This window comes from Leptosomus discolor, chromosome 25 (assembly GCF_034619465.1).
Source record: "Leptosomus discolor isolate bLepDis1 chromosome 25, bLepDis1.hap2, whole genome shotgun sequence".
Taxonomy (NCBI): Eukaryota; Metazoa; Chordata; class Aves; order Leptosomiformes; family Leptosomidae; genus Leptosomus; species Leptosomus discolor.
In genome coordinates this window covers 5778723-5804281 of record NC_141415.1, presented here as the reverse complement: position 1 = coordinate 5804281, position 25559 = coordinate 5778723, and the positions used below count along the sequence as shown (strand labels likewise).

The window sequence follows — 25559 nt, the reverse complement described above, 5'->3', positions numbered from 1 at the left end:
CTGGAGATGCCGGGGCTGGTCCTTGGCTCCCACCTGCCCGATGGGCACGAGCGCTGGTCCTGGCTGGCGGCCGAGGTTGGGCGAGCGGAGGTTGTGAGATCCCTTCAGCGGCGCGGGAGGGAGGAGCTCCTGCCTTTGGCACATCGTGAATAAAAAGCCGAGGAATCGCCTTCTCGCGGAGTTATTTATTTGGAGTAAAGCTCTGCCCGGCGCGGAGGGGGGAACGGGCAGAACCGGGCTGTGGCGTTCGGTGGTGCGGAGAGTGGCATTTCGCCACAAGGATTTCGATGCAGCAGGACTTGCTTCGAGGAAAGAAAATAGCGGGGTTTATTTATTCGTGACTTCCTCTGTAATTCTAACCGCTGCCGAGCGGATTGGAGCAGGGGCTGCTCATCGGAGAGGGAGGTTTCCGCCCGCTGTGGGGCAGCTCCGTGTCGAGCCAGACCTCGCTGAAGGGTGATGGATGCGGCCCCGACGCCGCTCTCCCCGGGCAGGCTGGGCGCCGATGGAGATGGGCGAGGAGTCAAGTGTTTGGGGTGCTGGCTCATCCCGGGATGTCGTGGGATCCTGCTCTGCTTCGTGCAGCTCACCCGGTTGGGCTGATAAAAGACCCGTCTCTCCCTCCGAGCGCGGCCTCGTAGGGATTTAATATCCGTCAGCGATGGCAGCCGTTAGGAGCGGCAAATAATCCCGGTGGTGTGGTCGCGGTGGGAGGAATTACCGGTTAATTAACGTAGTCATAAGAGCGCAGTGGCCCCGGTGAGGCGCAGAGCAGACCCTCACTTTGCCCGGCCGGTGCAGATGCAGGTGATGCTCTGCCGGGGCGCTCCAGCAAGCTCAGAAAAGGAAAGCTGATTCTTTTTTGAATTAACTTTTTTTTTTTTTTTTTTTTTTAGGGACAGAAAATTAGATGCCACCAGCAGAATTATGGTGTGAGGACATAAATGGCTCTTTTCTCTCCATAGCACATTTGATTCTGGTCACGTATGTGCAGAACACATGCTCTGCCCGTGCAGATGCTTGTAGCTATCTGGAGAAGTTTCCGTGGCAGGGGTGGGCGGTGGGAGACCTACAGGGTTTCCTCTATCACTTCAGATCCTTTTGACCTTCCCTGGGCTGTGACATTCTTCGCATTCTGAGTTTCTTCATCTCTCTCCCGTTCGTTTTGGGATGCGGATTAGCATGGAAACGAGAGATCTGGTTTCAGAGCGCGCTCCCCCCCCCCCCCCGCCCCGGCCCTTGCTTCCTGCAGCCCCCCACAACACGCTGTGATTTTTAAGGGTTGGGTTGGTTTCTTTATCCCCATTCACCCAGTTTGCATCTGTAGTAGTGACAGATTTTGGTGTTTCAGAGCCTCCCTGGTGGCTGAGCTGGTGGGAGCACTGAAAATATCTTTTTTTTTTCTTTTTTATTTCTTCTCTGTGTTGTGCTTCATTTTGACTTTTGGAGGGGAGAGCCACTGCAAATCTGGCCATCCCATCCCTCTGGTCTGAACCTTTGGGAAATCTTTGGTGACTTTGGGAAGTATCAGTTCTGGTTTTGTTTGAAACCACCCATCCAGGCCAGCCCTTTTGGGGATTTTGATGTGTGTGGGTTTGCACCGGCAGCACGGATCCGAGGGGATGCTCGAGGCAGCTGTTTTTACCTCGCAGGATGAAGGGGCTGAGGAGGAATCCTTACCTGTGTGGCTAAATGATACCGATGGCTTTGGGCCATTTCATGCTGAGATGATTTCTTCTCACTGACAAATGAGCTGAGCCACCTTCTGAAGTTGTGTAATTAGAAGATAAGGATCTGGAATCTCATTTTCGCTCTTTTTTTGGGATTATTTCATGCGTTCATAAATACTTTGAATTTGAAGCCCGAGTCTGGTGATGAGCAGGTCTGAGGGTATTTAGCTGATACAGCACTGTGAGCACCAGGCTGCCTGCCATGGCCATGGCATTTATCTTCCTTTTCTTTAGGCATCTTAAAATTAAGTGGTTTTGGTGATTCCTGAAAAACAGACGACAATGTGGGGGGGGACCAGCCATCCGTGGGGTGTTGGCGCTGTTTGCACGTGGGTTGCACGTGCGTCCTTCAAAGCCCTGGGCACCTAAAGGTGTCGTTGCCTTTAGGTGGGGGCTCTTGGGGTGTCCGGCAGCACGTCGGGGTGCCGGCAGCCGCGGCTGCGTGCCGGTGCCGGAGCTGCCGGACGAGCCCACGGCTGCTCTCAGCTGTCTGCAGCAGCTGCATGGCGAGGGGCGGGGGGATAGCACCCCCGGGGCAAATTTGGCATCAGAATTAAAAAAAGAGTTTCTATTTTGGGAAAAGCGAGGTTAGGAAGAGCCAAAAATGTGAGCGGAGAAGCAACCTGAGACCATCTCGGGTGGTGGAGCTGGGATGCCCGTGCCTTGATCTCCCCGGTTAAAATTCAGCCCGGTTTTTGGATGCAGCAGCGATGCTCCAGCGGTTGGTGGCATCCCAAGGGTCATCTCTTCGTGCCTTCAGTGCAGGAGGGCAGGTTACATGAGCACACGGCTCCCTTTTTGCTTTCTAATCCTTCTATTCAGTCTGGCAAAAGTCTCTGCCTTTCCAGCCATGCCTGCATTAGGGCTCCAGCCAGCGCCGAAGGGTTGGGGGAATTTTGGCATCTTTTTCTTGGTGAAGCTCCCTGCGTCAATCCAGCACCAGCTGGGTTGGATGTAATTAGCCAAAAGCCATCAGAAACCCTGGTAGCGTGTGGAAATGCAAAGCTTGATTAGATACATCAACGTGCAACAGTTCAACGTGACGGATGCGTTTCGGACATCAAATCTGCTTTTTAATTGCTCTTCATTTATTTTAGGAGCCGGAAAATTCAAATCCGAAACATCCCACCCCAGCTGCGATGGGAGGTAAGAGGAGGAAGTGGAGAAGTGTAGATCAGATTTAAGGACTAATTCCTCCCCGTGGTTTCTGTACTTGAGATTGAAATTGATTTATCCTTTTCTTTATTATTAATTGGGTCTAATTTTACTAGACCTTTGCATGCCTGTAGCTTATTCCTCTTCCACTACAGGAGTAAATTCAACTGGTAGAAGCAGCGTAAGCTGCACCAAGAAAAACTCCCATTAATAACAGGGTTATATGGTTTATCTATTGTATAAGCAACAAAATGGATCCTTTCTTCCCGCTGCCTGCTGGGACTTCTCCTCAACTCTTCCCCCACCCCAGCTGGCTCCATGGCCCCTTGGTCCAGTGTCCTGGGGCAGGCAGGAGCTTCCTTCGTCTAATTGCTTGTGAAATCTTAATGACTAGAAAGCTGCCTGTATTGATTGATTTTATTTCCCTGGTCTGTCCTGATGATCCCAGTGCGGGGCTTTTTTCTCCCTTTTCCAGGTTCTGGATGGTTTGCTAGCCCAGTATGGCACTGTAGAAAACTGCGAGCAAGGTAGGACTGAAAAAAAGATGCGAACTTGCTGTTATTTAAAATATTTTCTGCCCCAGCTATTTTTGGGGGGAGGACACACACGTGGTTTTCCTTTGTCAGCAGAAGCCGCGGCTAAAGATGTCAAGAGGTCTCAGCCTGGTTGCTGGGGGGCTTTTTTTTTTGTGGGGTTTTTTTTTTTGTTCTCTGTTGCTAAAAGATGAGTCCCATGCGGTGGCTTTGGGCAGCGCACGTGGGTGTCCCCACAGCAGGTGCCAAGTCGGCATTGTTCCCACTGCATCCATGGGTATCCACCCTCAGCCGCTTCGGGGGAAGGTGCAGGATGCTCTCCTCTCCCGAGGCCGGCCGAGGACTGTCTGTCTCCGCTCAGCAGATTTTATCTCAGCCTCTAATGGTGATCAGTTGAGACAGGAGGTTTAATATTGCCCCCGGGATGTTTAATGAGAGTAGAGTTACCATAACCCTCCTGGAAATGGAAAGGAGGGCTCAGAGGAGCTCCTGGGACCGTCCCTGGGTTCTGGCGAGGGATAGCAGGATGGAGTTGGCTTTGCTGCAGAGCGCAGTGGCGCATCGGGATCCTTTAAATAAGGCAGGAGGGTATGTGCTGCCTGGGTGAGTCCCAGCGTGGCCTGAGCCCTCGGACACCCCCTTGCAAGAGAAAAATGTCTGCAGATCGCTGGGGAGCACCAGAGGGGACTGGTCCAAGCAGGGACTCATCTGAGCGGGGACTCTCCGCTTTTTGGGGGGTCTTGGCCCGAGGCGTTTGTGCTGCCTTTCTAATTTCTGCCTGTTTTGCTCGCAGTGAACACAGACAGCGAGACGGCCGTGGTCAACGTCACCTACGCCAACCGGGAGCAGACCAGGCAGTAAGTGCCCCGTGGTCCCCCGGGAGCTCGGGCTGCCCTCCCTGCTGCGGCTCCAGCCCCTTCCCCCTTGCAGAAAATAGGATTTCTAGTGCTGAGAATCAGATTACCCCAGAATCCCTGGATTTTGGCTAAAAAATGCAGCAAATCTTTGAGGACACCCTCCCCGAGCTCTGGTTTCTTTTTCTTTACCTTCAGATGGACATCCAAGTTTTTAGGCTTTTCTCTGCAGTTCAGAGAGTGAAAACATAAATTTTCGTTCATGGAAAAGTGGAGATTTTCTTGTACTTAGATGATTTCAAGAGTTACCTCTCCAGAAAAAGTAATAATGAGTCTAAATATCATAGGAGGTGGTAGGTGTTGGGCAACACATGTCCTCTCTGGCTGATGGCCTTGTCATTGGGAGAGGTGCAGCTCCCTTCCCCATCCTGCCTGAGGAAGATCAGACTTTGCACTAAACGCAAATGGAAAATGAGTTGGGTTTTCACTGGTGTTTGTTTCACTTTGCTTTTGCCCTGGTGAAGGGCTCTGGAAAGGGACGGGATCAGCGCTTTCCTTGGAGGGCAGGGATTGACTGATGGGTTTTTGTCCCGGAAGGTTTCCGTCACCAAGGCACGCACGCCTCTAATGTGGCCACCGTGGCTGCGCTGCCGTCCCCGAGGACATCGCCTGTGGTCACTCTGACGAAGCGCTGGCTTCCAAATGGCCACCCGGCTGATAATACCTCAGCTGTCAAGCTCAGATTTGCTGTGGTTGCGTGCCTGGCCGCAGCAAACCTTCGTGGGGGAACCACTGTCTTGTTCTACTTTCTGTAATAACATGGAGCAGGGTCCGGCCGTGGAGCCCAGCAAGGGGATTGTCCTCCCGTCCCTTGTCCATCCACAGCAGCCCTGCTCTTTGCACCCCAGAAGGTGAAATATTTTGAGTTTCTTTTACCAGGAAGCACCCAGCAAAAGAGTTTCATGCAAGTAGTTTCACTCTCAGATCTGCAGCCCTTCTCCTCTGCTTTTTCTTCCTCCAGGGATTTGTGTGTTTCGTCGAGCATCTTTCTCTGGTCCCTTCGCATCCTGCAGGGACAGGGCTGTTAGCAGGGAAACTCTCTGTTTAGCCAGTTTTAGAGTTTTTTGGGGGGGGGGTTGCGGTTTTTTTTTACAACAGTTGAGTCACCGACCACTTTCTAGAGAGCTGCAGTTTGGGTTGTCTCTGTAGAAAAACCAGGGAGGTTTGAAGGAGCTGTGGAGAGCGGTGGCCAAAGCCGTCACTTTGCTCTTGCTGCCAGCCCCATCTATCGACAGCTTTCAGCTCTTGCAGTCCCTGAAGCCCTGCCAGGAGAGGGATTTGAGAGATTGGACAAAAATCATCAGGTGGAGGAGATGTGGGAATCACTCCCTGCACGATCCTATCCTTGCCCTGGGTGCTTGGAGAGGTTCCCCTTAAAATACTTGGGCTCATCCAGGCTGGGTGGAAAGCCCTGCCAGGTCCCCGTGGCATCAGTGACATCTCCTTTCCCCACTCCCAGCGCTTCCTTGCTGGGTGTGACGCCAGGGAGGGCTTCTCCCATTTTGGGTTGAGCTGATGCGTTGCCAGGACGTGACAGGAGGGACCCCAACCCCTTCTCCCCTTCCAGAGCCATCATGAAGCTGAACGGGCACCAGCTGGAGAACCACGCGCTGAAGGTCTCCTACATCCCCGACGAGCAGTCCATGCAAGGGCCGGAGAACGGGCGGCGGGGCGGCTTCGGGGCACGCGGTGCCCCCAGGCAGGGCTCCCCCGTCACCGCGGGGGCACCGGTCAAGCAGCAGCCGGTGGATATCCCCCTCCGCCTCCTGGTGCCCACCCAGTATGTGGGTGCCATCATCGGCAAGGAAGGGGCCACCATCAGGAACATCACCAAGCAGACGCAGTCCAAGTGAGTCCGTTCTCCCACGAGCCGGTTTACGCCTTGTGGAGCCGGGTGGGCTGCAGGGATATACTTCTTTTGGAGAAGGGGCTTTTTGAGGTCCCTCCAGCTCTCCTGCCTTGCAGGGCAGCGTGTCCAAGAGCCGCCTTCCCATGCCTTGACCCAGTCAGGCTCTCTGGCTGTGCTTCCCCCCGTGTCCGCCTTTGCCAGGGTCACCCGGGCTGGGATGGGACCCGGGTCTCTGCTTCAGCCGGTCTCATTTAGCACGAGCCTATTGACCTTCACCCGCCTACTCTTGCATTTGGCCCCTGAGCTTATGTTGGCTACGGCTCTTGTCCCCCCAAGGAAGGCTTTTTCTAAGACGTGAAGTGATGGACAGCCCATCCCGTCCCCCAGGCACGTGCTTGTTTCACCACTTAATCACTCCTGTTGCTTAAAATAAATAGATGCTGATGCCTTATTTGGATTTCTGTGATTTGAGCTTCTAGCCGCTGCGTCCATGTCAAGTATCAAGCCTAGAATTAACTCCTCTCCCCTTCCCTGGGTGCATATAACCTTACAGTCGAGTGTGAGCTCCAGGCAGTTCACGGGGACGTGGGGAAAGCGGAGTAGCTGGGAAGCCCCAGAGCCACTCCCGTGCCCCAGCGCCCATCCCGTGCTTGCAGGATCGACGTGCACCGGAAAGAAAACGCGGGAGCTGCAGAAAAAGCCATCAGCATCCACTCCACCCCCGAGGGCTGCTCCGCCGCCTGCAAGATGATTTTGGAGATCATGCAGAAGGAGGCGAAGGACACCAAGACGTAAGGTTTCCCCCCGCCTTTCTGTGCATGTGTATCCCATCCGCGGCTCTTCGCTGAGCTCTGGTGCCGTCCTAATGCCCAGAGCTGGGTGATGCTCCCATGTGTGCAGGAGCTTTGGTTTGGGGGACCCAGGGACTCCAAGCAAGGGGACTTGAGCTTCCCCTATCCCTCTGTACCAAGTCCCTCCTCTTCTGGCTGCAGTAATCCTTCATGTTGTTTTTTTTCCCCATTCCTCTCCCAAGAGCTGATGAAGTGCCTCTGAAAATCTTGGCCCATAACAACTTTGTGGGGCGCCTGATCGGCAAAGAAGGGCGGAACTTGAAGAAAGTGGAGCAGGACACAGAGACAAAAATCACCATCTCGTCGTAAGGCTCCTCGCTGCCTTTGGGGAAACCAGGGCAGACCTTCCTCAGCCCGGGGCAGAGGGGGAGGATGAGGAGGAGGCGGGTGAGGAGGGGGACAGAGATACCTGCCCGCCAGATGAGAAACCAGCCTGTGCTGTGGATCCTTTACTGCCCAAAGCTCTCTTGAAAAACCTGGGCTTTATGTTTTCTATATTCCCCTCCCTGTCCCTTTGGTGTCCCCCTCCTGTCCCTTTGGTGTCCCCTCCCTATCTCTTCAGGACCGCAGAGCTCAGCACCGGCTGGTTTGATGGCTGAGACTGGGGTTTTACTCTTAAGCCATGTTTTTGGGTGAAGGCAGAGTGGACTTTCCCAGTGCAAACCGTAATGCTGGTCCCTGCTTTGACTGGGACTACATGCTCCCAGTACGCGGTAGCAGTGACACCCAGTGTCCCCAGCACCCCAGTAGCACCCATCAGAAGGACCGGAGGACCCGGTGTAGCCCTTCTTGGGCAGGGTCTCAGTGCTGACGCTGGCTTTCCCATCAGCTTGCAGGACCTGACTCTGTACAACCCCGAAAGGACCATCACGGTGAAGGGCTCCATCGAGAACTGCTGCAAAGCAGAGCAGGAGATCATGAAGAAAGTGAGGGAAGCCTACGAGAACGACGTGGCTGCCATGAGCGTGAGTGGCGTTCGATCCTGCCCTGCGTCTCAGCTGCTGGGAGCTCTCTAGGAGGATGCCCCGCTAAAAGCAACGAGCCTTTCTCTCCTCTCGCCCTCAGTTGCAATCTCACCTCATCCCTGGCCTTAACCTGGCTGCGGTTGGCCTCTTCCCTGCCTCCTCCAACGCAGTACCTCCTCCGCCGAGCAGCGTCTCCGGGGCTGCGCCGTACAGCTCCTTCATGGTAGGTGAACACCAGGCAGCTCAAACTGCTCCTGCTTCCAGCTCGGGGGTCTCCCCAGCGTGGAGAAGACCCTTGCAGTGGTCGGGGTTATGCCTTCATCATCCCCTGCTGTCAGCAGGCAGGTCAGGTCCAGCGTGGGTGCAGGATCTGGTCTTTTAAACTATTGCAAACGGGATGGAGGAGTAGGTGCTCAGACCCCGTGGGGTCTGGTGGTGGCTCAGCCACCCTTGGAGAGGTGTGGGCATCGCTTGGGGTGGGGGGACGTGGAACCCCGAGCCCTGGATGGTGGCACTGAGCCCTGAACGGTGACGCTGTACCCGCAGCCTCCGGAGCAGGAGACGGTGCACGTCTTCATCCCCGCCCAGGCGGTCGGCGCCATCATCGGCAAGAAGGGCCAGCACATCAAGCAGCTCTCCCGGTTCGCAAGTGCCTCTATCAAGGTAGGGTTGCCCCAGCGGGGACCCCCCGCCTCTGCCACCCCCTCCCCGAGCGGGGGCCTTTCTGGTTGGGAAAACCACCTGAAAAGCCCAGGCAGTCGGGCTGGGGGCCTAATCCTGCGGGATGGGAGAGGGAGGGCATGGCCACCACCCTGCCCGTGCCACTCCCCGCCGCAGCCACCGTCTCTCTTCCCCCTCCAGATTGCCCCTCCGGAGACGCCGGACTCCAAAGTGCGCATGGTCGTCATCACGGGCCCTCCAGAAGCTCAGTTTAAGGTTCCCCCTGCGCTGCTGTCACCGCGGGGGATTCGGGGTGCCCCTCTCCACCGCCCCATGGAGCCGGGAAGGGAGGAGCAGGGTGGTGACCCCAATTTTGAGCCCAGACTGTGGCTGGGTTAACCCGACATCAGGTCTCCAAGGGGCTGAGCTTGGTTTGAAACCCTGGGGAACTGGGATTTCATGGGATGCTGACCCATCCCAGAGATGGAGACCCACTGAGCCGGTGGGGATACGCGGGGGTAGGACATCTTGGATGGCTTCTGACTCCGTGCTCCCTCCTCTCCGCAGGCGCAAGGCCGGATCTATGGGAAGCTGAAGGAGGAGAACTTCTTTGGACCGAAGGAAGAAGTGAAGCTGGAGACGCACATCCGGGTCCCTGCCTCGGCCGCGGGCAGGGTCATCGGCAAAGGGGGCAAAACCGTAAGCGGGAGAGATGCTTGGGTGGGGATGGGAGCACCCTGGAGGGGAGGATGTCCCTGGGAGAGTGGCTGCTTCGTGCCAGTGCCTGGGGACAACCCAGGGATGGGTTTCCCAGGGGGCTGGCTGGGTTTTGCTGGGGGACTGGCGGGGATTTCCCGCAGGGGCTTGTCCTTCCCGCATGGCGCAACGGGGTGGTCTCTGCCCCTTCCCCGCAGGTCAATGAGCTGCAGAACCTGACGGCAGCAGAGGTGGTGGTGCCGCGGGACCAGACCCCAGACGAGAACGAGCAGGTCATCGTGAAGATCATCGGGCACTTCTATGCCAGCCAGGTACGGCCCCAGCAGCTCCTGCACGAGCACGAGTGGGTTCTCCGATGGCTCGTAGGGGGCTGTGTCCACGTGGGTATCCTCCCGTGGAAATCTTTCCCACGCCTGGCCGGTGGTGGTTGCAGAAGTGGGTGACGGTGAGCTGTGCCTTTTGCTGTGGGTGATGGTGTGGGACAGCGGGGGGAGCAGGGAGAGCTGTGGGAGCGTGTGCCCACGCAGCGTGTCGCCTCCCAAACCCAACTCCTGGAGGAAACGGCGCTAAAAACAGGGCAGGAAGGGATTTCCAGGGGCCACTTCACCCAGCCCTGCTGAACGCTGTAGCGTCTTTCACGCCACGCAAAGCCGTTTCCCTCAACCCCGGGATCTTGCTAAGCCCTGGGGTTCCCCCCGCCCAGCTCCCCGCTTTGCTCTTCTCGTCCGCAGATGGCTCAGCGCAAGATCCGAGACATCCTGGCCCAGGTGAAGCAGCAGCACCAGAAGGGACAGAGCGGCCAGACGCAAGCGCGGAGGAAATAAGAGCAGCACCGACACCAACGTGAAAAGCGGAACAAGCCAATGCCGGGCTTAAGAGTGGCTGGGAATCAGTTACCGTAGACAGATGCTAATTTTTTCATTAACCGATCGAGATTAAAAGGCAGTTTGATTGGCTTCCGAGGTAGATGGCTAGGGTAAAAAAAAAAACAAAAAACAAAAAACAAGGAATTGGATCCATTTTTAGCTCCACGTGCCAGGACAGCTACTTAAATGAAGCGAGAGGTGCTGCAGCGCGCCGGGCCGTCCGGCTGCTCTGCCGAGGCCAGCGCGGCGCCGGGTTCCCCGGGGATGACGGTGTGACGAAGCCGCAGCCACCGCGGCGCTGGGTCCCCTCCGGTGGGTGCAGCATTTGCCCACTCATTTAAGTAGCCTCTGGAGGGCTCGTCGCAGCCGGGGGTGCCCGGCGGCTGCGTCTCCCCGACCCCTCGCTCCCTCCCTCCCTGCGGCTGGTGGGTATTCCCAGAGCGACGTTAAGCCTTTTGGAGCGTTCGATTTTGATTTTTTTTTTTTTTTTCTTTCCTATTTTAGTTTTTTTTTTTAAGAGAAATTGCAGTGGATTCTTACCAACCCCTGTTGGTAACGAGATCCATTGTGGGGGGGGAAAAAAAAAGAAAAAAGAGAAAAAAAGAAGAAAAAGCTGAAGCCCCCACCTTAGCGCCAAATGGATTTGGGTCCCTTGGGAGCTCTGCACCGCTCCAGCCTCAGAACCACCGGCGGGCGGGCGGGAGGGCAGGATTCCTCCTGCCTGTGCTGCCTGCAGTGCAGTGCCTTGTGAAGCCTTAGAAGCCAGGAGAGCACCTCTATTTTCCAGGATGATTTTTTTTTTTTTCTTTTTCCTTTCAGTTGTTTGAATGTTTCTCTTCATTTTTAGGTTAGTTTAAAGAATTTTTTTTTTTTTAATTTTTTGTTGTTGTTGTTGTTTTTGAAGCCTATGAAATAATGGCAGAAGTGGGACATGCGACCATTTTTCTCAGTGATCTCCGCTGCGGAGGTGACAACCCGTCCTAGAGACGAGGCAAACTGTCCAGGGAAGGGAAGGGGGAAGGGCTTTTGCTTTTCCCTTTTCCCTTCGAGCAACAGCAATAAACCACCACCAAAAAAAAAAAAAAGAAAAAAAAAAAAAAGAGAAAAAAAAAAAAGGCAAAGAAACCCCTGCTTGGTAGGAAACATTGAATTAATCTTCATCTCTTTAATAATCAGATTATGGGAACTCAATGCATGCAGAATGGTTTGGGGGGTCGGGAGGGAGCCGGAGGGGCTGAGGGGTGCAGCGGAGAGATGCCCAGCGCTGGGGACTCGGCTTTGCCACTGAGCTGGGGCCGGTTTTGTGCCCGACTCCTTTGCCACGTCCTCTGCCAGCTGCCCTCAGCCTCAGCTTCCCCACCTGGAATGGGAGGTTTGTGCCCCAAAATCCCATCGGAGCCTCCAGGGGTTCATCCGTGGGGAAATGCAGGGTTTTTTTTTTTGTCAGAAAACACCCAGGGAATATTTCTATTAGCAAACTGGGGAGGTGCCAGCTCACACGAACTCCCCTGGGGCTATTTGTGTCTTATCCCCCCCTCCTCCAAATCTCTCTAGGTGGGGAAAAAAAATTCTTGAAATTTGGCACATTATTATTTTTTTTTTTTAGTTTATAAAGATTTTTTTTTTCATTATTTAAAAAAAAAAAAACACCACACCACCAACCACCACCTTCCTTTCTGCAGTAAGAATAACTGTTCTCATGAGACGATACCAAATATATGCGTCAAACGAATGTAATATGGTTACTGATTCCCGTCACTCTTATGTGGATTTTATATTTTAGATATATTTTAATGATTTGTTTTTTAATATTGAGTATTTGGAAGGGACAGTAACTGCTGCCATCACCTCTTCCAGGCAGGGGAAGGTCTTGTCTCCACGGCGGGGCTGGGGCAGCTCCCGACTGAGCGCCCGCGCTGCGATTTCTGCTGCAAATCCAGCAGAAATGTGGCTTCACGCTGATTTTCCTGCAAATTGGGGTGGGAGGGTGGAAAAGCAAAATTGGGAATAATTTTGGGGGAGAGGGATGATGCCGGATCCCGCACCCGCCGGATGGGAGGAAACTCAGGAGCAACTCCTGGGTGAACCAATTTGGGGCTAAAAGGAGGGAATTTGGAGCAAACCTCGCACTGATGCTTTGACTCGTTTCTTTTTCTGGAGGCCAGCCCTCCTGCTCGAGCTTCCTCCCAAAGCCAAGCCCGGCTTGAAATTCAGCTCATGCAGCATCAGGAAGGCGGGTGGTTTATTGATAAGGGAACACGGCAGCAGTTACTGTCCTTTAAACCATTGCAACAACAGGGCGATGTGGGGGAAGGCCAGGTATTGCTGTGTGTTTGAGCAATGAGAGAGAAAAAAAAAACCACGAAAAAGAAAAAAAAAAAAAAAAAAAAGAAGAGAAAAGAAAAAAAAAAAGCTACCTCAAGGTATGAAGTTACCTCAGCAATTGATTTTTTTTTTTTTTTTTGGGGGCTTGCTGATATTTTATATAAAAGCTGATAGTCTTGAATATTTTATTTTTTTAATGAAAAGAGAAGTTAAGTTTCATAATTTCTTATGAGCCAGGAGTTATGTGCAGGTAACCAAGTGTTATGAGCTCTCTATGGAGAACGACAGGAATTTCAGACATAGTGGAAAAGATGGCAGCAGCTTGGTTTATTTTTGGTTTGGTTTTTTTTTTTTTTTTGGCCTTTTCAAGCCAGTTAATGAATTTTACCACAACACAAGAGCTGTCAGATGTCGCGACTCTTTGAGACCTTGGACAAATTGGAGCCCACCAACTTTTTTCAATTGGAAAAACATCATTTCTTTCTTTTTTTTTCTTTTTTTTTTCTTTTTTTTTTTTTTGATTAAATTAAAAACAAAAAAAAACCACCTCAACCAAAACCTGCCACTGGCTGAAAGGCCTTTCTCAATCCAACTCCATTGAGAAATCAGATTATTAAAGAGCTTGGGATCAGAAATCTTCCACTCCCGGCGATGCGAGGACGGACTCCTAGGGCAGCGTTGACTATGCAAAGTGGGGTACACGGGGTTTGCTGGTATTTAAACCACACCAGCTCAGGCGATTTTTTTTTCAAACACTTGGAAGCCATATATATATATATATTTATATATATTTATATATATCCCAGAACCCAAATGAATCGGCCTCCTGTGTTGCCACGGAGGCAGTGTCGAACCATCTTCTCCACTATGATGCTGTTAAATATTTTACAGAGATTTGCCTCCGTTTTACCGAGGATAAGCAATTTAAAAAAAAAAAAAAAAAAAGGAAAAAAAAAAAAGTGAGAAGGAGAGAGAGAGAAATTAACGGGAGCCCTTTTTTTTATATATAAACGCACATCGAGGAGAGAGAGGATGAATCCAACCCTGAGGACTGATGGGCCTGAACCTCTCTGCCTGCTCTAAAACGTTCACAGGGTTGGGTTTTTTTTTTTTTTTTAAGTCCCATCTTACTGTTTTTCACCGTACCTGCAGGAAAACGACCCTTGCTTGAATGGTAGTTGAAAAATATAAAAAATTCGGCGGTGGTAAAATGAATTTGGGAGCGGCGGGCGCTGCCGTCCCCATCCCACCGCCCTGTACCTCTTCCCACACACACACAATATTTGGGGTGGATGAGGAGCGTGGGGTCTGGCCCGTCACTGGCCCTTTTTTTTTTCCCGTAAATTTGGGATCAAAAGAGCAAAATTAGGACTTGGCAGCGCCCAGCCCGCAGCTCTTGCCCCTCGGGGTGGTGGGAGAGGGGCCTCCGTGGGGTTTTCTTCATTTTTTTTTATATATATATATATATTTTTTTTTTTTTTATGGGAAGACTGGCATTTGTCCTAGGAAAAACGGTTTCTTATTACTTGAAATTTCTGGCTCTCTACTTTTTTTTTTTTTTTTTTTTTTTATTCCAGCCTTGCACAGAACAGTGTATTCAGACATCGGTGATTATAATTGTCTTTTCCGACAGCAAGCGTTTTTGATAACTGGTTCAAACTGTATCATTGAGGGATGAAAAAAAAAAAAAACCCAAAACCCAAACCCAAATCCCACCCCAAGCACCCCCAGTCCTGGTGATCTGGTTGTTGCAGTGAGAAGATCTTGACCTAAAATCTGATGATTCAGGGAAACCTTTGATGCTGTTTCCTACCCCCAAGCTGGTCCCACTGCCGTAACATAGGAGCAATCGGTACTTTTTTTTTTGGGGGGGGGTGGGGTGGGGGAGAATCTCTTTGTTTTCCCCGAGGGAAATTATTTGTATGAAGTGATTTGCAGTAAGGAAGACGCCTCCAAGCATCTCCCATCTTTCTCCGGAGCCAAGCTGAGCTGGGAAGAGTGAAAGCAGGATAATCCGGGATCCCCGGCGTGACTGGCTGGTGAGATGAGTGGCAGGAGACACGAGCGAGCCCTGGATCAGGCCTGGAATGAATAAGCAGGAAAAAAAAAAAAAAGCTCTAATGAACCCCAAAAGCAAGCAGGAAGGATCCCCGGCCCCGCGGTAGCTCCTCTAGCCGCTCTCTTTGCACCAGAATCAAAGGTAATTTAGGGGGAACCTCCGCACGGAGGGGTGAGAGGTGCCGTCAGCTCCTCTCTGCCTTGTCTTTACCCTGGCAGAAATGATCGTGGTTTGATTTTTTTCATTGTCATTTTTCTTTTTTCCCCCATGAGCAAGGAGCAGCCCCAGCCCTGCCCCGTCCTGGGGCGCACGGCGGGGTCGGCTGCTGCCCTGAAACATCCTTATCCATGGGGTGAGGAAGGATGCGGAGTTTTAAAACTGGGACATAGGGAGCTTCCGGGTGGGATTGGGGAAACTGGGGAAACTGGGTTTCTGGTCAGCGGGTCATGCTGGGGGGGGGGGGGAGTTGCAGGCAGCGAGCAGGCAGAGCTTGTGCCGCTGGCTGCCTCTCCTGCCGGTGGGCGAGAAGGAAAGCGAGCAAGCAAAGCACTTCTCCGTGCCTCGGGTTCCCCCCCGGGGGTGATGCTGCTCTCCTACCCCCCAGGCTCGGTGTGAGGATGAACAAATTCACGTCTCGGAAGCACTTGGCGCTCCTCGGTGCCGTCTCCCGTGCAAAGCATCGCCGGAACGAGCCGCTGCTGCGCTACGGAGAGACATGGATTTGGGGGTTTGCCTCATTTGAATGCTATCAGAGTCGTCTTCTGCCGTTCAGCTGGAGAAAAAGAGAGAAAAAGGAAAAAAAAATATCCCAAAATCCCAGCTAATGTTTCTATTCTTCCAAGCTCCGAATGCTTTCTCAGCTGCTAAGAGCATCCGTGGGCTCAGCGGCGATGCCGGGGCCGTGCTCCTTCCCTGTAGCCGGACCTGGCTGACGAGCGTGGAAGGGTTTTACAGAGTCAAAACTAGAGGAAAATCCATTGTAAATATTGAAAAGAAACTGCCTCTAAGCTACATTTTATGTTTCCTGGGCATTAGGTTTTGGGTTCGTTTTTATTTTTTTAGTGCATTAAAAAAAAAAAAGAAAAAAAAAAAAAAGAAAAGAAAAAGAAGGAAGCAGTAAAAGTTAGTCAGATAGTTATTCAGTGCCAGAAAAAAAAACAAAAACATTTTTAATTTCTAGCTCCAACTATTTTAAGTGTTTTCTAGACTCTGAAAAAAAAAGATCAGAAACGCAAACTTGCTATAAGACAGTTGAAGACATTTCTTTAATTTAATTTCTTTTTATCGATAGAGATCTTCCCTCCCCGTCCCCTGCTGGTCCACACAACATAGGCTTTTGATATTTTTTGGAACTTTCTTATTTTCAGAGAATTTAGTAACTGAGGGTTGAGGGTTTTTTTTTTTGGGGGGGTGCGTCTGATTGTTTTCTTTTTTCCGTCGTTTTTAATTTCTTTTTTTCCGTTGTAGCTTTTTGTTTTGTTTGGATGAAATCGGTGTGATCCTGTGAAAACGTGTGTTCTCCTGAGAGGGCACGGAAGTATTGAAGCATCCTCGTAACGCGCTGGCTCCCGGCAGCCGCTCGGGCTGTGCCGTGCCGCGTCCGGCGCTGGGCTTTCCCGGCTGGATTTGGCAATGGATTTGCTTTGGAAGCTGGGAGAGGCAATGGGGCAGCGGGAATGAGCCGTGCTTGAGTGCGGGAGGCTTCGATCCGCTGGTTGGAGGCGGGTGGCCCCTTGCCGGGTACGCGGCGCTTGGGAATCGGCCTCGGAGCGGGTGCTTGGCAGTAACTCTTCAAGGCTAGAATTAATTCAGGATGCCCGATGGCGGTGTGGGGAGGAGAGGGATGCGTCCCCATTCGGTCGAATCAGCCTTTCTTCTGCCTTTTGTTAGGTTTTTTTAAAAAAAATTTATTTCTTTTTGAACTCCTTTGTGATTGTGGATGAGATCCAGAGCAGAGCGAAACCAGCCAGAGGCTCTTAAATCATGAATTTTTTTTTTCGGAGACCATGCAGGTGCTGCGAGCTGGAAACGTACATGTGCAAACTACCTCAGAGCTGACAGGGAGCCCCGAGGGACGGACGGATCCCCCCCCATGGCAGGATCCAGCCTCCGGCACCCCCAAACTCAGCAGAGACCCTCCCGGCTGGTGGGGAGGCGGTTTTGGCATCCTGGCTTTATGCCTCGTGGTTAGGGAGAGCTGCGTGGTGGAGGAGGACGAGGAGAGCCATGAGGAAGGCTCTGGAGGATGCCAGGAGGGCAGTGGGTTGGGACAGTGGCCAAGTCGGACCCCTTGAAAAGTCAGCCCCGGGCTGACTCGGGTGGGCGTTTGATCCCTGCTGCTTTACTGTACGTTCCAGGATTCTTTAGTTTTTTTTGTTGAAGACAAATACCTCTCTGAGCTGCGGCGGGGCGCGGCAACGGTGGGATGCTCTGCCAAACCAGGGCGGTGGGATGCTCTGCCAAACCGTGCCGGTGGGATGCTCTCCTGGACCGTGGTGGGATGCTCTGCCGGTCCACGGCAGCAGCCTGTCCCCGCCGGTGCGGCAGAGCGGTGGGTTATGAACTGTGGAAAGTATTTGGGTGCTGCAGATCAGCATGAGCTAACACCGAAAGGGATTTTTTTGTTTTGCTTAAAAATAATGTTTAATTAATAATTTAAGCCCCAGGAGTCAGGATGACAGAACTGAAGCCATTTTTTTTGGACTAGTCTGGGAAATGGTCTCTGCAAAGCAACACCGAGTCCAGCGGGAAGGATTTTGCCGATGTTTCGGGGTGGGGAAGGGCTGATCCGGAGCACGGCCCCGGCAGAGCTGCCCGAGGCAGGGATGGGAGGCAGGGACTGGCGCTGGGCTCGCTGGGCTCTCCTGTCGCAGCAAATCGATGGGATTGACCGGTATCAGGGCAGAAAGTAATCCTTAAAATGGCCATAATTGGTGTGAGCGTTTGTGACCCAGCAGTTAATTGCGTCTGTTCGTTCGAAGCGCATCTGGATTCACCTCGGGGTCAAATTCCTTGATTTCAGGAGGAAATTTTGCCCTAAACCACGACACCCCCCCCATGCCACTGCCGCCTCCGTTGGCTCCTGCAGCCGAATTGAAACGCGACAAATTTTAGGGTGGCTCCAGAGGAGGCGAAACCCCCCGGGAAGCCCGAGATTTTCCTGAGAGCCCCGAGCGGCCAGTGCCCGTGGAGTCCCTCAGCTTCACCGCACGTCGAACCCGGGGGCACGACTTTATATATAACCAATTCATTTTTGTTTATCTACCTCTTAGCGACAATAGATTAAAAGCTAGGTAGTGGCAACTCCACATGCTGTAGTTTAGGGGAAAAAAAAAAAAAAAAATTACTCTCTTTTTCCAAAGAAAAATGTTCTTTAAAAATAGAATTTATGGGCTTTCTTTTCACTTTAAAGTGGCCATTAGTTGTAAAAGCTCCAGACCTCAGCAGTCCGAAATGTTTGGTTGTGACTGATTTATTTTTTTTTTTTTTTAATGCTCAATCTTCCATGACTTTATTTTTTTTTTTTTTCCTTTTGAACTTGGATATTTACTTCTTCCATCAGCCGTACGCCTCCATCCGCCTTGCTTCCCCAGCCCGGCAGGGCTGAACCCCGTTTTTTTGCTGGGGAAATGGCAGTCGATGGGGTTTGTTGTTGTTTTTTTGTTTTTTTTTTTTTCCAGCAGCTTTTTGGGGCAGGATGGCGGCAGCGGGTTGATGGCAGCACGAGGGGGGTGATCGAGCTGAAGTTGGGGTGCCGCATCACTCTGCACCCCGACACCGGGAGCACCCAGCACCTCCTCATCCACCGGACGGGTGCACCCAAGGGTGCTGCTTCTCCCAGCAGCCGCCCCAATATAATTTCAGGCTATTCAGAAAAAAAATAAATAATTGTACTTTCCTGTAACAAGATTGGTTTTTCCTCTTTTCAGCCGATTTGTTTCTTTTTGCCTTTTCCCCCTCCCTCTCCTCCTTGCCTCTTCTAATCCGTGTTCTTCCCTTGTCCCCTCGCGCGAGGCAGTTTGTGGGCTTGGATGTGGAGTTGGGATTACGGATGGACGTGGGCTCCATTTCTCTTCCAGCGAGGTTGTTGTGTTGTTGTTGGTTTTGGTTTGTTTTTTTTGTTTTGTTTTGTTTTGTTTGCCACAAACCGCTTTACTCCACTGTTTCATTTTTAAAAATAAAGAGGAAAAAAAAAAACAAATTAAAAAAAAAAAGGAATATTGGTGTGGTTTTATGGAGTTTGAGGGAGGAAAAAAGGGAGAAATAAGGGGGGAGGATAGAAAAAAAGGGAGAAATAAGGGGGGGAGGATAGAAAAAAAGGGAGAAATAAGGGGGGGAGGATAGAAAAAAAGGGAGAAATAAGGGGGGGGATAGAGGAAAAAAGGGAGAAATAAGGGGGGAGGATAGAAAAAAAGGGAGAAATAAGGGGGGGAGGATAGAAAAAAAGGGAGAAATAAGGGGGGGGATAGAGGAAAAAAGGGAGAAATAAGGGGGGAGGATAGAGGAAAAAAGGGAGAAATAAGGGGGGAGGATAGAGGAAAAAAAGGGAGAAATAAGGGGGAAGGATAGAGGAAAAAAGGGAGAAATAAGGGGGAAGGATAGAGGAAAAAAGGGAGAAATAAGGGGGAAGGATAGAGGAAAAAAGGGAGAAATAAGGGGGAAGGATAGAGGAAAAAAGGGAGAAATAAGGGGGAAGGATAGAGGAAAAAAGGGAGAAATAAGGGGGAAGGATAGAGGAAAAAAGGGAGAAATAAGGGGGGAGGATAGAGGAAAAAAGGGAGAAATAAGGGGGAAGGATAGAGGAAAAAAGGGAGAAATAAGGGGGAAGGATAGAGGAAAAAAGGGAGAAATAAGGGGGAAGGATAGAGGAAAAAAGGGAGAAAGCAAGGAGAACAGGAAAAATAGAGAAGTAAAGGGGAGAAATAGAGGGGGAAATACAAATAAAGGGGAAATAGAGGAAAAATTGAGAGATAAAGGGAGAAAACAGGAAAAATAGAGAGATAAAGGGGGAAACAGAGGAAAAATAGAGAAATAAAGGGGAAATAAGGAAAAAAATAGAGAAATAAAGGGGGGGAAATGGGTGTTGAAGGTTGGGGACAAGGGGTGGGGGTGGCAGCGGTGAAGGTCGGGGACATCCCCGCGAATGCTACAGCCTGTCCTCCGTGCCGGTAGCACCCCAAGAGGGCCGGAATCATGATTTAGTGGGGGTTGTAGGAATAATTAATACCATTTTCTCCCCCGGGGGTGCTGGGAGGGGGGGGGGCGGAGGCCTTGCAACACCCCCCCCCCCCCCCCCCCCTCCCCGCGGTGCTGCTCTCCCCAACCGCGCTGCAGCCTCCGGCCCTTCCCGGGCGGCTCAAGGGCACCGAGAGCGACCGTCGGTCGCTCTCGGTGCCCTTGAGCCGCCCGGGAAGGGCCGGAGGCTGCCTGCGGCGGGGCGGGAAGCAGGGCCCGGTTGCCCCGGTCCGGGGGGGGGGGGGGGTGGGCCACGACAAGAGGGGCTCAGACATGTCACCCGCGGGCGGCGGCATAGACTGAAGGCGCGGTGAGGGCCCCTTCCCGTAGCGGTCCCATGGTGTAATGGTTAGCACTCTGGACTTTGAATCCAGCGATCCGAGTTCAAATCTCGGTGGGACCTCGTGTGGCTTCCCTCTTTTTACTTTATTTTTTTTTTGTGTGTTTGTTTGTTTTTTTAAATTTCCGCTCCTCCTGTAGCGCGGCGGGAGGAGGCCGCGAATCGGCGGAGCGGGGGGGGGGCGTGCGGAGGGGCGGAGACAGCACCGGGTATATCTCCCCTCCCCTGCACCCTCCCGGCCCCCCGCCGGGCTCCATTTTGTGCCGGCTTTTCTCACTGCGCATGCGCGCGAGCGGCCAGGGGGGAAGCGAGGGCCGCTGGCCGGCTCCCAGTTGCCGTCGCTGATTGGGCGCGCGCGCTGACACTCTCACCTCCCCGCGCTGCTATTGGCTAGAAGCGCGCTCCGCTCCGCCTCCCATTGCGTTATCGCGCAGCGACGCCGCCTCGCCGCGGATACCGCGGGGCCGCCATGGCGGTGGGGGAGGCCTCGGGGAAACGGCTCCACAGGCCCGGCCTCGGCTTAAGCCACCGCTGGGCCCGAAGCGTCCCGAATCCCTTCAGCAGCGGCTTAGCCGGCTGTGACGCAGGTCTCCAGCCGTTTAACGTCGATTAACGGGTCAATCCCCTCCCGGCACAGAAAACCCGGCCGCGTCCGGGTTAGCGCCCCGGATTAGAGGCAGCCGGGGCTCCGGCAGAGCCGCCCTCCTCAGGGCCACCGGCCCCGCCACCCTGCCCCTCGCTGCCGTAAGAAAGACAGAAGCCGTGGTGGAGCTGGCAGGTTTATTTAGCGTCTGCGAGAAAGAACGAAACCACCTTTATCTTTATCTTTTTTTGTTTGTTTTTTTGGCTAAGGAGGTCCACGGAGTGGAGGTGTTGACTGCAGGGGAGTGGTGGAGACCCCCCCACCTGAGGAAAAGCCTCTTCCTTGTCCGTATCCTCTGCCAGGGAGCCCCGAGTGCCGAGGGACCCCCACACGCCCCATGGATGAGACCAAGCGGTGGCCTCGCAGGCAGGAAAACTGCTCCAAGTGGAGCAAAAAGCACTTTCCCTGCAAGCCTGGCATCTAAACTAGTCCCAGGCCTGTCTCCACGTGCTCCCGGAGCCCCAACAGCAGCCGCCGGCATCGCAGTAGACCCACACCCTTCCCAACAGGCAGCAGGCACCTCCTGCACCATCATCTCTTCCCAAACACTGGGTGGAAGGGGTTTGCTCCTGCTCTGACTTTGCAGCCATCGTCTTCGCTGCATCCGAATCTGCCATGGGGAGTGTGTAACCTCTGAGCAGAGGCTGTTTGGGCCTTGGGGGAGCACTTTGCTGTGGGCCCGAGGGCTGCTGCGATGTCAGAGGTGGGCTGGTATGAAGCAGAAGCGGGGATGGGGACAGCCTGCAGCAGGGACAGAACCTGAGGGACTGGGAAATAAAAAGAGCTACTGCTTCTGTTTGGGGCTGATCGTCTGGGGAACTTTTGGAGAGTTTCCCAAAGAGAATGTGTAGCTGTAGTGGATTTAAAAAACAAATAAACAAAACCCAAAACCAACAAAAAAACTCAAACACCTCCCAAAAAACCCTCAAACAACCAAACCCCACAAATCTTCCCCAAAGTATCACCCTACTGAACTCAGAAGCTGGTTGTGCCTCACCTGATGTGTGGTTTGTTTGTTTTTTTTTTCTATCAAGCAGGGATAAAATGTGTCCTAGAAAACAGCTGCCCGTGGGAGCAGGAGGATCATGGCCTGGCATTCCTAGCTTAGGGCCCGGCGAGTCCTGTCTTGCTCCAAGGAGCTGCTAACCCCCCAAACTGCCTGCTCCAAGTCATCCCTGTCACTGATGGGACACGGTGGGACGAGGCTTTGCAGCCCTTCTGCCCCTACGGGGCCCGATTGGGGCGGTAGGGGGGAGCTGACAATGAAGTGGAGGCGGCTCAGAGCCACCACGGCCACAGGCAGGACCCGACAGCCCTGGCCTCGCTTTCCCACGGCTGACAGGGGGTTTCCAGGGGAGGAAGCGAGACTGAGAGGCAGGGTGAGGGTTTGAACAAGCTGCCTGAGGCCTCGCTCCTTCCCACGCCCTACCCTGTGCTGGCTGAAACCCACCCAGCCCTGCTCTGCCCACCCCCTGGCTCTCGACGCAGGGGGCACGGCGGGGACGAGCCGTGGGCTGTAGGAGTGGTGGGCAGCAGCGCTCACCGGCTGGAGGGTGGCGTAGGAATAAAGAGAATCAAGCTCCAGGCCCCTGGAAGCCTCCAAGCAGCAGGAATAAAGGGAATCAAGCTCCAGACCCCTGGAAGCCTCCAAGCAGCAGGAATAAAGAGAATCAAGCTCCAGACCCCTGGAAGCCTCCAAGCAGCAGGAATAAAGGGAATCAAGCTTCAGGCCCCTGGAAGCCTCCAAGCAGCAGGAATAAAGGGAATCAAGCTTCAGGCCCCTGGAAGCCTCCAAGCAGCAGGAATAAAGGGAATCAAGCTCCAGGCCCCTGGAAGCCTCCAAGCAGCAGGAATAAAGGGAATCAAGCTCCAGGCCCCTGGAAGCCTCCAAGCAGCAGGGGAGGGGGGGTGTGTTGCCCTCCTGTGCCAGGTGGGAAAAACCGAGGCTGGACTTGAGCAAGGTCCTGCTGGGAGGCTCTTCTGCTCCGGGGTTGGGCTGCTGGGAGAAGTCCGAGACCAGCCACAGCTCTGTGGTTTCGTTAAAGCCCAGTTGGCTGCTGGTTGCTAAAAATGCAGAAGTTTTTGCTTGCAGGAAGCCAAGTGTAGCTCAGCCGTGAGAGCACAGGAGCACCCGCTGCGCTGGCTGCTGAACCTCATCTCCGGTGGCAGGGGGGCGAGTGGGTTTTTTCTTGTTTCTTCTGGTTTTGGGGTTTTTTTTGTATTTTTTTTTTTAAATTTTATTTCGTTTTCTTCCTTTTGCTGTCCTTTAGATGCGCTACGCTTTGGTTCTGGACTCCCCAGCGCCGAGACTACGGGGAAAGCAGGATTCTGACAGTCTTGGCTGGCACACGGGAACATCCCTGTGCCCGGCGGTGGCAGCAGCGAGGGGTCAGCTGATGGTACAGCCGCCCTTCTCCTTGAAGGGGTTCTTGTCCTCGGGCACCCCTTTCAGCAGCGGGTCCTCGCCTGCCATGGACTCGATGTACTCCTTGAGCTCTTTGCCGGTCTTGGAGACCTGCCGAGGAAGGAGACGCTCGGGGTGGGTGGTGGGACCGAATCCTCGCTGCAGGGCTGCGCCCCAGAAACCCCTCCGTGCCGCTGGGAGAGGGGAACCGTGGCCACGAACATCCCACCCAGCGTGGGGCGGCCCCGAGAGCATCCCCAGCGTGCTGTGGGCACCCTGCTGGGTGTGGGGCTGTAGCCCCTGGGCTCTCAGATGTGGGGCTAAGCCCGTGGGGGGACGTTTGCCTTAAGGGGGGGGAGGTGTGAACGCACATGCCTGTATCTGAGGTTTCACTTCGGGGGTTGCGGTTCTTTTCCTTTGCAGGGCGGTCAGGGCGGTAGTTTACCCTGGGGAACAGCCCCTTTGCGTTTTGGGTGGAAGACTCACCATTTGCCTCTCGTTCTTCACCTCCTTCTTGAGCTGATCCAGCTCCATCTTCAGCAGCTCCTTCTCTGTCATGTCCTGAGCCATTTTGCCCTGTGACCAGAGGGAAATGGCTCGTTATTAGCGTACAGCCGGGCTTCCCCTAAGGCACCTTAGGGCCATTGCTTCGGCCCTCACGGCACTGCAAACTGCCAGTGTCTGAGCTACCCCCGTGGGGAGAGCTGGGCTGATGCTAAAAAAAAAAATAAGCCAAGGCAGGAGGCACCTTTCAGGCACCTTCCAAACCCTTCTGGTAACGTCGGCTCTAACCAGATTTTCCTTTGCTCCTTCCCAGCAGGTCCATCGAGCCACAGATGCAGTGTGAGGGCAGCGGGGGAGGATCCAGGCTGGTTTTTAAAGAGGCCTTTGCCACGACAGAGGCTGTTTCCCCAAGACACGAGGTGGCCAGTTGAGTGGGGCCGGCTGAGGCCAGAGAAAAGCCCATCATCGCCTTGGTGCTGGCAGAGGAGCAGCCTTGTAGGAGAAACGAGCTGCCCAGCTCTGCAAACTAAACCTTCCTGAGCAGTGCCCTGTGCCTGGGTGGAGCATCTTTGCAGGTTTTCTAAGAAACTGTTCTTTTTTCCCTCGTGCCTTCCTCCCCAGGTAAGTGATAACGTGGATTATGGCCCCTTGGTTGCTGCCAACACGCCTGTTTGCAGGCGGAGGCGTCGCTTGCTGCGGCTGAAAAGTTTTTGGGGCCGCGGAGGTTGGAAAAGCCCAGCTCTTTTTTCCTGAAAACCCATCCAAGGGTTATGTGAGATTCCCCACACAGCTGCTCTGCGCTGCTGAGATCTGTTCCCATGTTAAAACTTGGGTTTAAAAGCCTGGCCACAACCTTTTAAATAAAAAAAGTAAACGTGATGAAGCTGACACGTACCTCAGCCCTGCTTGGGAAGGCATCATGTGTCCCAGACCCCGCTGGTTTTCTGCAGCTGCTCTCCAGGCCTGGGTGCCCCGCGCTCCTCTCCCCATCGATGCCCTCGGGGCATAGTCAACCCTGGGAGACCCTCGTGGCAGAGGGTGAGGAGCCGAAAGCCGTGGCACAGCCACGTTCCCAACCCACGGAGAACGTGGCTCCCCCAAACTGAGTGGACCCCCCCGCTGCCATTTGTATCTGGAAGGAGCAAAGCCACTTACCTCCGGGGACGAGGGGTTGCCCCTCTCGGTGGTGGAGACGTTCAGAGAGCCATCGGGGAGGAGATGCCGTTAACTGAGCCCTCACCCTCTTCCTCCAGGCTTGAAGACTCCTCCAGCTCGCCAGGAGGGCAGCGGGGAGCAGATGTCTTTGGTCCTTAAGCTGATAATAGACTCAGGAGAATAAGCTGGTCAGGTGTTGGGCATTAGCCTCAAAGCCCAGGGTAATCGGTGGTGGGGCTGCAGGGAGGGCGAGGATGGGGGAGGAAGGGTGGGGTGGAGAAGTGCTTTGTGGGGTGGGTGGGTGACTGGAGCGACTGGGAAGCCCTTGAACCCCTGTTGTGGGTGTCTGGGTCCTGCCCTGGCTGAGGTGGAGGGAATCAGAGCAGCTTTCGTGGAGTTTAGGATGGAGAGGAGCTGGGGCGAGGGGACCTCGGGGGGCTGGTGCAGCCTCGTCGGGGGCCGGGAGCAGCTCAGGCGGCTCTTGGGCCTTCGGGGTGTGAGGAGCTGGGCCGGTGCTGGAGGAAATTCATCATTTCCCTCCTCCTGGTGCCGGTGGGGCCGTGGGCTCAGGAAGGGCCAAGCCCGAACGTGGGGTTTGCTCTTGTCTGGCCGGTGTAAAGTCGCTGGGGCTGAGGACAGAGCCTGGGAGGCCCC

The 25559-nt window shown here is 53.6% G+C and overlaps 2 protein-coding genes and 1 non-coding gene across 4 annotated transcripts in view; 2 read left to right on the top strand and 1 right to left on the bottom strand.

Annotated features, from left to right (window-relative positions):
- The window catches only part of IGF2BP1 (insulin like growth factor 2 mRNA binding protein 1), a 29251-nt gene extending 19053 nt beyond the window's left edge, over positions 1 to 10198 (top strand). Inside the window, exons 3-15 of one of the 2 annotated variants that reach the window (XM_086478136.1) lie at positions 2828 to 2876; positions 3361 to 3412; positions 4212 to 4275; positions 5900 to 6181; positions 6838 to 6972; positions 7215 to 7337; positions 7862 to 7997; positions 8098 to 8220; positions 8544 to 8660; positions 8859 to 8933; positions 9225 to 9356; positions 9572 to 9685; positions 10106 to 10198. In XM_086478136.1, coding sequence (XP_086334262.1) covers positions 2828 to 2876; positions 3361 to 3412; positions 4212 to 4275; positions 5900 to 6181; positions 6838 to 6972; positions 7215 to 7337; positions 7862 to 7997; positions 8098 to 8220; positions 8544 to 8660; positions 8859 to 8933; positions 9225 to 9356; positions 9572 to 9685; positions 10106 to 10198 — 1495 coding nt within the window. The remainder of the gene's footprint in view (positions 1 to 2827; positions 2877 to 3360; positions 3413 to 4211; positions 4276 to 5899; positions 6182 to 6837; positions 6973 to 7214; positions 7338 to 7861; positions 7998 to 8097; positions 8221 to 8543; positions 8661 to 8858; positions 8934 to 9224; positions 9357 to 9571; positions 9686 to 10105) is intronic. The other variant, XM_086478137.1, reaches the window with a different exon arrangement.
- A 9992-nt stretch (positions 10199 to 20190) lies between these two features.
- Positions 20191 to 20262, top strand: TRNAQ-UUG (transfer RNA glutamine (anticodon UUG)). Its single transcript has one exon. It is a non-coding gene; the product is annotated as a tRNA-Gln (tRNA).
- Positions 20263 to 23231: 2969 nt separating this feature from the next.
- On the bottom strand, positions 23232 to 23816 carry GNGT2 (G protein subunit gamma transducin 2). The gene is made up of 2 exons (XM_086478001.1): positions 23733 to 23816; positions 23232 to 23357 (listed from the first exon to the last, which is right to left on the bottom strand). Exons 1-2 carry the CDS (start codon positions 23814 to 23816, stop codon positions 23232 to 23234), a joined length of 210 nt encoding a protein of 69 aa, XP_086334127.1.
- Positions 23817 to 25559: the final 1743 nt, after the last annotated feature.